The sequence below is a fragment of the Condylura cristata genome, unplaced genomic scaffold, assembly GCF_000260355.1.
Source record: "Condylura cristata isolate star-nosed mole 26May11 unplaced genomic scaffold, ConCri1.0 scaffold00056, whole genome shotgun sequence".
Lineage (NCBI taxonomy): Eukaryota > Metazoa > Chordata > Mammalia > Eulipotyphla > Talpidae > Condylura > Condylura cristata.
The window spans coordinates 798,161-808,470 of record NW_004567157.1 but is presented as its reverse complement, the minus strand read 5'-3'; the positions used below and the strand labels follow the sequence as shown (position 1 = coordinate 808,470).

At 40.5% G+C, this 10,310-nt stretch overlaps 1 protein-coding gene across 5 annotated transcripts in view; it reads left to right on the top strand.

Annotated features, from left to right (window-relative positions):
- Positions 1 to 10,310, top strand: part of ARHGEF9 (Cdc42 guanine nucleotide exchange factor (GEF) 9) — a 294,997-nt gene that overhangs the window by 224,930 nt on the left and 59,757 nt on the right. For all 5 annotated transcript variants that reach the window (XM_012734448.1, XM_012734451.1, XM_012734449.1 and 2 more), the window contains exon 8: positions 7,948 to 8,191. In XM_012734448.1, coding sequence (XP_012589902.1) covers positions 7,948 to 8,191 — 244 coding nt within the window. The remainder of the gene's footprint in view (positions 1 to 7,947; positions 8,192 to 10,310) is intronic.

Sequence of the window (10,310 nt, the reverse complement as noted above, 5' to 3'; positions counted from 1 at the left end):
ATATATAATAGTCCTTTGATCAGCAGTCCCTATGTGGTAGTTATCTACACCCATGAGGGCCATTGCCCTTTTACCCAAGGTATTACTTGTAGGTCAACCTCTAACTCTTGCTCCCAAATGGGTGTTGGGACCATCTAATGCATGGGGGGAACTTTACTGTCCATGGCCATATCCAGTCTATAGTCTGTCCTTCTGCTCTGCATCCAGTCCTGTCAGGGCTGGCAATTAGATATTGTCCTGCCACCCAAACCTAAGCTTAAGCAAAATGTCTGTAGTCTGTCTTTGCAGCTTAGTGGAAGTGGCTACACAGTGCAACAACACTTCCACAGAGGCTAAGCCACCTTTTCTGCTTCTTTCAATTAGGGTCCATAATGTCCAATATGTGCTGGGTCCAGCTGGCTAACTTTGGTGTGGTGACCATACTTTGTGGTCTTTGTTTCCACATACCATTGTAGTATTCTAAGATTCTCACTGTCTCAGGATTATATGATGTCCTTTGTCCACAGCTTTGTATCTGAACCACTGTAAAATGAATTCCTTGATTGTTCTCTACTACCAGTGGATGTGTCGTATGTGGCAAAGAGGTGCACTAGTGCCACCACTACCGCTTTCTAATCTGGGCACAGAGCAGGGTAGGTGGTCAGCAGAGCAGTGGCACCATTGACATATGTGACAGTGTACTGTTGGCTATCATCAGATCAGGGTAGTGGCCCAATAATGTCAATCTGCTAATGTGTCAGAGGCACCTGTCCCCATAGCACTTGACCTGTAGAAGCACAAGGTCACTGGGTATGATCCCTAAAGTACACACACATGGGTCATAGGTATTTTGAATTTATTTTGATGTCACAGGTAAGCCCTATGCATGTGTCATGGCAAACATAGTTTTCTGTTCTGCATGGAGTAGGCATCTTTGCAGCCATTGAGCAACATCCCATCCCAGGGTGGTGTCAATCCTCTGGACCCTTGCTAAGTTGTCTGCCTCATCATTACCCATAGCAGGATATGACCTATAACATGGTAGATAGTTACCTGTATTTTATGTCCTAGGTCATGTATATCTCTCCATAAAGCTTGCCCCTTCAATGACTAATGTATGACTGTCCGCCCATTTAGGTACTAGGTTAAAATCCATTGTCAGTCATCTATACACTGTCCAACTGTCAGGGGAAACTACCAAGTTGGGAGTTCATGGTCCACCACCATGCATAATACCCATTGACTGCTTTATCCTGTCCCAATATCATACCAGATAGTTTCCAACTCGGGGGTGTACAGCCACAGCTTCCCATGATGACAGCTGGCCCCAGCTGGAACTATCCATATATAAGTGCTAGAATTGGCACTCACCCCTTCTACTTCATACAGGCCTCTGAGAATGATTTCACATTGACAGATGTCACTGGGACAAGAACCTTTTACAACTCCTCCCTCTGAGGGCTAGTTGACAGGGTACTTTTGTAGATATATCCCCCATTTTGCCAAAGTGGGTTTCTGGGTGGTATCACTATTAGAGACTGTCACCTAACCCTATAACCACCACCTATGGGGTAAGTAATCTGCATCAGAACAAGAGCTGTGGCACTTATGCTTTCAGTGGCCAGCAAAGTCACTTAAACCATGCCTACTTATTTCTCATCTAGTGAGTACCTAGTCTCAGCCTATTTCCAAATTGAAAACAAACCCAGTGGGTTGCCACAGCTGTTCTGACCATTGACAGAACCCCCACCAAGCCCTTCCTGAGTAGTATACACATCTAACTCACAGGGACAAGTTGGATTGAAAACCTGTGAGGCCTGAGTCACCTTTATAGTTCATTTAGTTGCAGTGAATGCTTTGTTTTCTTCAGTAGACCAATCCCTGAACCCACTTCCATATTCACATATATAGTGGCTGTAGGATTTGGACCAGGTAAAATATAAACACTCTCTAGTAATCAAGAAGACTCAGAAAGATTTACAACTTCTTCACTGTACTTGGGGGTATAGCACATCTGTACCTCATCCACAACAGCTTCAAGAATAACTTTTGTCTTATCAAGCAGACACCACCACCAAGCGCTTGACAGACAACCTAGGCTCCTGCAGTTTGTTTTCATCGGCTGTCCAACTCCATGTTTTCAAATCTGAAAGCAGGAGGGGCACAAACTTTTCCACGTCGTCAAAGGAATAACTTTTTTTTTAAAGATTTATTTATTTATTCAAATGGAACTGGGGTACAGGCTAGAGATGTGGAGGGTAAGAGTATTCGCCAGAGACAGAGCAGGGAGCAGAACAGGCAGACTGGCAAAGTACACTGCTGAGGGGAGAAGCGGGCGGGTCAGGAGAGGTCTGCCACGCCATGTGGATCTCCTCCGGGGCAGGCGGGTATCAAACTCATGCGAAAGTGGCTTTAGCTTCTTAGTGCTGTGCTTTAACCTGCTGCGCCACCAGGGAAGGCCCAGGAATAACTTTTTAATGTAATATTATCAACATAAAGGTATAAGTGCACTAAAGATGGCTTCTCACTGGGTCAGGTCAGTCACTACCACCCTACAGCACAATGTAGGGTTGAACAGATACCCCTGTATGAGCATGGTAAACATCCACTGCTGGCCCTTCCATGTGAAAACAAATTGGTCTTGGCTTTCTATGAAATGATATGTGCCCAAATCATGGCTCAGATGCTCTATCAGTCTGTTACCAAGGGCACTGCTGCATACAAACGGGAAACTGCATATTAAATTTACATTAATTCACCATCTTATGCCAAGAACCATCAGGTTTCTTTATTGACCACATGAGTGAATTATGTGGTCTGAGAGCAGCATGCACAATGCCCACTTTCAATGTATGAAACAGACCTCTGGGACTTCTGTGGATTACCATATAGCAGAGTACATTCCACCCCAATGCCAAAACCCACTGAACATTGGTTGGGGACTAGTGGATGGCTAATACCACATATGGCCTCCTGCCCTCACTTGTCCCTTGCAGACAGGTCAAAGGTGAACATGGCATCTGCTCAGGCTATTCTGTAATCAGTGGTCTTCAAGGCACACAGTTGGAGCCTATAATTTGGAGTCCCCAATATCTCTTTCACAGTAATTTCCCTTTTTATGGAAGTGAAACTTCCCTCCCACACCTAGGACTATTGCCACAAATCCAGTAAATATACACTAAACTTCCCATAAATTTTAGCATGATCTACCCTGGAACCCAGCATATCCACCCATATTTGTGTGCGTGGGGGGATGATAGTCTTACTCACCTACTTTGGTGACTTTTCTGGTTGCTTATTTCCCTTCTGGAAGTGTGAGCTTTCACTTTTGGCTAGACAGACCACCGTTGTGGTGACTTTATCTACTGCCCTGCATGCAGGACCAGATTAACATAAGGGATCCAAATGAGGGTAAAGGGATCCTCTGTGGCACAATGGGGGCACTTCCCCATGAATAGACAAAGGTAAATGGGGTCCTGAGTGCATATGGAAAAGGCCCTGCAGAACCAAATCCCTCATGCCCACAGTAAAATTCTCTTCATCAGGGTCATGAGTGTTTATGTCAGTCATAGCTTTCTGCATGCCCAACTCACAGAGCACTTGCACAAGCTCAGCATGTTTGCCATTTACTCACAGTCTAGCACATCTCCTATGTTGGCCCGAACCATCCACATGGCAGCCATTAGCCACTTCAACAAAGAATATTTGCCCTGACCATGTTGCCAACTATTTGGAATTGCTCACAAAAATGGGTGACTGTTTACCAAAACCAATTTTACCATCTACTGTGGCCATAAAAATGATCCCATCCACCTCCCAGGTCCCATAAACAAAGCAGTCAGGCTGCCAAAGGTTCCCCTCATTGTTGACAGAATTGTTTACCCAACTCTGCATTTCCACGTGCATGTGTAGGCAACATATGGTGAACTCTGTCATGTGTGACAGTACAGTAGCCTGAACCCCTATGGCCACAGACTGTTTGCTTTCATCTTCTGCATTACTGATTTGGTGGGGATGGAGCAATGGGCCATGGTCCTCATTGGAGGAGGAGGAGTTCACTATCTTGGCAGTTGGTGGGCCAGTCTCCCTGAGCCTTCTGTTCCTCTGGGACCTCAAGCACTCCTGCAGTGCCATCAGCTCATCTTGTGCCTCCTGAGCCTCTTTAAGCATAGTTACTTATTCTACCCACAAGGCTTAGAGGAATACCCACCCCACGGTTCTGGCCACTGGGAAGGCATTACACTTGCCTAGGACCTCCCCTACTGTGTGCAGGGCCTTTGCCATCTGCATCTGGGACCTCATCCACCTCTATCCATTCATGTGGAAGTACGCACACAGAGAGGAGTCTGACCACCAAGTACCACAGATCTGTGTTCAGCTATCCACAAATCCCTCCTGTGGACTCAGAAGCCTACATAACCACTGTTTTGAATCCTGACAACTACACCAGTTGTACTTCAAATGTTCAATATCTGACAGATACACTCTGGATTCAGGCAGACCAAAGAAGAATCAAGGAGCTCTGGGTAGATATGACATGCCTTTATTGCTTCATCAGAGGACAGGATACATGGGTAGGGGTAACAGAAAGCTCCACCTATCTTTTTATAGTGTCTCTGGACAAAGCCAGCATGAAGCCAATTTGTGTTTATAGATACTGGATAGATGCATTTCTATGCATGTAGAGTATACATTATGGTTATATAGTGGCTGTTGAGTCACTATCCACCAGAAGGCCATGGTGAAAAGAGGCTGAGTGACTCCATATTCCTTTTATAGCCCCACAGGATATTACTAGAAATGACCCCATTTGGGCAAGGAATTTGTGATAACCCAAATAGTATCTTTGGTGAGTACCTATTCACCATGTATCTTTAATTTCACCATGAAAATACTCAGGCCACCATTAGCCTGTGGACAACCTCTTCCTTGTAGACAATCCTGGTCCTCTAGGCAACCATGAGCCAGGTGGGCTTTGTTCCCTTGACATGTGCAGAAACTGAGCTGATAAATCTTTGTGATTTTTTTAGTTATCCTTTTTTGCACAACCCCTAAGTAAGGCAAGACTAAGGAAAGTACAGTGCAAGGCAAAACCTAAATAGGCAAATAAAAATAAAAGTAAAAGCTGTAAAACAAGTAATGCATTTAGCATCCTGGTGGTCATCAGTAGTAACACTGAAAAAAGGGAAACCATAATAATGAGTTGGAGGATACAATCAGTGAAGGCTTTCTTTGAAAAGAAGAGCATGAGAATTTGACTTTAAGAGCTGGTCAGGAGGAGTTGTTGAGGCAGGAAACATATATTAATCTAACCCTATGTATAGATTTGTGATTTTGGTGAGTGAGTGGTAAATACAGTTTGCTGTACCCACCATCAACACTCTTGCCCCTGCCCTGTAAGGATATAAGAATTTCGAGGCACAATAGGGTAGCTATGTAAAATTATAAATATTCAGTGTTGTTTGCTTTGATTTTCCTTCAGTCAAAATATCTAGCATATTTTGGTTTTGTTTACACACACACATATTTATATCACTGTTCATTTTTGTACAATGCATACGTTCTCCTCTCTGGTGTAGTCCCTGTAAAATTCCCACCACTGATACACCAGTGAACCGAAACCATAGTCCCTATTGCTCCTCCCTCCCCTGTTTTGATATGTCTGCCTTCCCATCCCTTAAGAATGTGTCCAACTTATAGTAGCCTGCTAGTTTTGGTTTTTAATTATGACTTTTATTAGTTACTTCCCTGATCCCTTATTTGTCCCCCCTATGTTCCTCCTGTAAGTGAAACCATCTGATATTTTCCTTCTTCCTTCTGGCTTGTGTTGCTGAGCATAACTCCTTCTAACTCCATTCATGTTGCTATGAATGGCATAAGTTTATTTAACATATTTTGAATATTAAAATACACTGAATATGACAATGAGATATTTTAGATTTATCAAAAGTTTTAAAAGGACTATGAAAGCAATTTCAGTATCATATTTATCAGACAAGATGGTCTCATTACCTGAAAACTGCATGTTTAGATTTTTGTTTTGCAATGATTTCACAAGAATGTTCTCCTCATTTGATAAATTGAGGCTTAGAGAGGTTAATTAGCTTGCCCAAGACCATACAGCCTTAGACTAAGCAGGTAGGGTTCTGGACTCTACCTCATATGATTTCCATTGTTTCATGCTGCTTTGTAACCTTAACTACCCTTTCTTATTGAGTTTTCTGAGCAGTGGTCATCCTCAATCATCTCTATCACATTCCTACACTTGGCTTTCTGTCTAATTTGATATTTTGAAAATTCACATCCTACTCTCTTGGAAAGAAGGAGCAAGTAAAGGAAGAATTTAATAACACATATTTATAGCCTTGTTCCAATCTCAGGCAAAATTCTCTTTTTCTTCACTACCCTTGATGCTTATATTTTAGTTCCAAGATCCTATATATTCTTTCCAATTTTGGAAACTAATAAAGACTTTTAAGACTAAATGATTATGATAAATCAACTCCAAGGGAAAGGAGGATTCAAGCTTAACTCAGGAATAGGAGGAGGAGGTTGAGATTGTCTATGTTCTAACAGGTAAATAACCAATTATTAGCTGTGTGGTCTAGACCTTTTTTCTTGAGTTTGTGTGTATTTGTACTATGTATTGTAAGGCAGGTTTCCAGTCTTTACAAAATCAAGCTAGATTACATTGATCCATTGTCCTCAGGTTATTCTGGTTTTGCATATTATATTATCTGACAGGGTCCACTTGTATGTCTACGTCTCATAAAATGTTAGTGAACTTGTGGAAGTTGATGCCATTCTATACTTTTGGTCAGGATTGAGCTTATCCATTTTGAGCAGGGTAAAATGAACCCAGGCTCTAAAATAGGCTTCAGTATCATTGGTCCACTCTATATAACTGACCTCTTCCTCTTCTGTGAACTTGATACCAGGAGCACCCAACATGTCAGATACCATCGGTACTCACAGCCTATTTTATATTCACAATCATTATGGAAGAAGAAAAAATAACAATGTGAAGGCTTTATATTTCCACAGCCCATGGGTCATTTCATCCATTTTTATATTTCTTTTTGTTACTTATGATATGGTTGATGTTAAAAACAAAATAAAATAACAGTCATCACCAATATATTTACTTTCCAATTTAAGAAATATATCCTTACAAATATAGTATTTCTCCTATTACTCTCTGTTCCTCCCCATCATTGTTCTCTGCTGAACTGGTATGTATCTAAGTTTTTTAAGACATGTACCTGGATTTTTGTTTTATATATGTATGTGTATGTATTTGTATATGCGTATGTAAACATGTGGCATTGTTTTGTATGTTTTCTTTCCAGTTTTTTAGCATAATTAAAATGTATCATTGTAGTTATATGTATACATGTATGTTTATTAAACCTTATATAAATGTAATAGATATAAATGATGTAAAACTATATAAAGAGAAAGCCAGAGGGTAATAAGTATGAGATTTAAGATGGGGGTTTCCTTAGGGTTGTAGTATTATGACTGGTGGTGTTCCCTTCCTGGGAAGCAGTCTGTGGCTACCTAGTTATTAATACCACTCATGTTCACTCAAATGTAGTCCCCACTGACCTGCTTGGATACCTATGTACACGCCATATTGTAAAGACTCACAAATATTTTAAGAGAGGAAAATCCTCTGCTAGCAATGCTTTTGTGGCTTACTGCTTCTTCACAACAGCAGTTTTCCAAACACATGTAAGGGTTGATATCAGAGTCTAAGAGTCTTTAAATGTAGGACAGACTCTTTCTCTAAGATCATCTAGTTAACCCTTTCAGTGTCATACTACTAAGCTAACCTACCAAAATTTAGACCAAGCAAAACTCCACTGGTACCTCATAACAATGGCAGTGTTCTTCTGCGCCCAGTTGGCAACTATACTGGTATTCACTCTCCATATAATTCCAATAAAGCTCTTGCTTCCCTCCTAGGATCTTATCCGGAGAGACATCCTGTACTACAAAGGCCGCATTGATATGGATAAATATGAAGTAGTAGATATTGAAGATGGCAGAGATGATGATTTTAATGTAAGCATGAAGAATGCCTTCAAGCTTCACAACAAGGAGACTGAGGAGGTACATCTATTTTTTGCAAAGAAACTGGAGGAGAAGATACGCTGGCTCAGGGCATTCAGAGAAGAGAGGAAAATGGTACAGGAAGATGAAAAAATTGGTAAGTGGTTTTAGAGAAGAAAAAATATGACAATATAAATATTTAGATTTGTTTTCATTTTTTTTCTGGAGGCAGGGAAGATTTTGGTAGCAGATGGATATAAGCTACTTTGGTTGTTCCTTATTTTTAGGTCTTTTTTGATAAATACCAGTAGTATTTTGATTTAAAAAACAGTAGTTTTCATAAATTATTGATTAGTTACTAAGTCCATTTTGAGCAATACAAGTCAGACTCAATTCTACAAATTCACAAACATTTATTAGCAAATAAACACAAAAACAGTCATGTGCCCTGTTCTATAATCTCAATGAAGTGTATTCTTAGATATATATACCTCTTGTAAATGGGTTACTCAAGGCAGATTTGGTAATATTATAACAACAGGATATAGCTAACTTTGTAGTCAGAGTCTGGGAATGAAATCCTCTGATGAGGGCCAAAACACAGCATATGTTTTCAATCTTAAATTCAAGTTTGTTTGTTTTTTTTCCTGGAAAGTATAAACTATAGGGCTCACCTGGTTTTTCTACCCAATTTTCATGAGGACAAAAGGACCTTTAGGGCATTTGTGGTCAATACACATTCTGAATATCATTCAGTTTCCCACAAAATATCACTTTTTTAACATGTGTTAAGCTAGTTAGACTTTCTGTGTTAAAGTGACTGCTTTGCTGGTAGTAGTAGCCTCCAGAGTAAGGACATCCGAGTGTTTAATGTGTTAACAAATTTTCTCAAAAAAATTATCTCTTGAGTGCGTAGTCTTGGTGTAGGAACTTCAGATGTTAGGACACTATCCCTAGAGTAGAGATTAAAATTAATGGATGAGTATATATGATATGTAATGTGTTTATATACCACCCTTTTATATGAAAGTACTTTTTTTATTGAGGTAGAATTGTTTACAACTTTGCAATTTGCAAGCACAGGATATCCCCCTTTAAGTGTTGTTGTTGCTACATCACACCCACCATTTGAACATCCATAGTCCTCCACTAGAGTTTATTTTTCTCCCTTCTCACTTTGTTTATTCATCTCCCCTCTTGGAATCTCATTTCTACAGTCAGATTTCTAGGGGCTATTATTGATTTAGTTTTAACTGACCTGTGTTTAATTTCTCTATATTCTATACTATAATTTGTACCATATGGTTATTTGTCTCTCTCCTTTTGACTTACTTCAAGTATCATAAGTACCTCCAGTTCTGCCCATGCTTTCACAAATGATGAGAGTTTATCTTTTTAATAGCCAAGTAGTATTCCATCGTGTATGGACCACATCTTCCTGATCTACTTAACTGTTCTGAGACATTTGGTTGTTCCTATAGCTTAGCTATTGTGAATAGTGTTACAGTGAACATAGGAATGTATATATACCTTCAAGTTACAGTGTTTGTATTCTTGGGGTAGAAAGCTAAGAGTGGAATTGCTTGGTCATGTGGTTGATCCATTAGTAATATTTTGAGAAACCTCCATACATTTTCCCATAGGAAATGCACCAATTTACATACCTGTGAACAGTGAATCAGGGTTCCCTTTTCTCCATACCTGCACCAATACATGCTGTTTCTGAAATTTTTGACATGGGCCATTCTCAGAGGTGTAAGGTGGTATCTCACTTTGCATTTCCATGATAGGAAATGGTGAGGAACATTTTATTATGTGCCCATTGGTCATCGGTGTTTCTTCTTTGGAGTAGTGCCTATTTTTTTCTTCTTCCCATTTTTACACTGGTACTTTTAGTTTTTTTTTACTGAGATTATGTGTTTATTTTAGATCTTGCATATTAGTCCATCAGATGTATGATATGCAAATATTTTCTCACATTCAGTAAAGCATATTTTTAAAATAATATAATAGTTTGGGCCCTCCCTGGTGGCACAGCGGGTTAAAGCACTGCACTAAGAAGCACTGCACTAAGAAGCTTAGCCACTTCCGCATGAGTTCGATTCCTGCCTGCGCCGGAGGTGACCACATGGCGTGGCAGACCTCTCCTGACCCGCCCGCTGCTCCCTTCAGCAGTGTACTTCGTCAGTCTTCCTGTTCTGCTCCCCACTCTGTCTCTGGTGAAGCCTCTCACTGCCCCTGAGCCTCTGGCCTATACCCCAGTTCTGTATGCACAA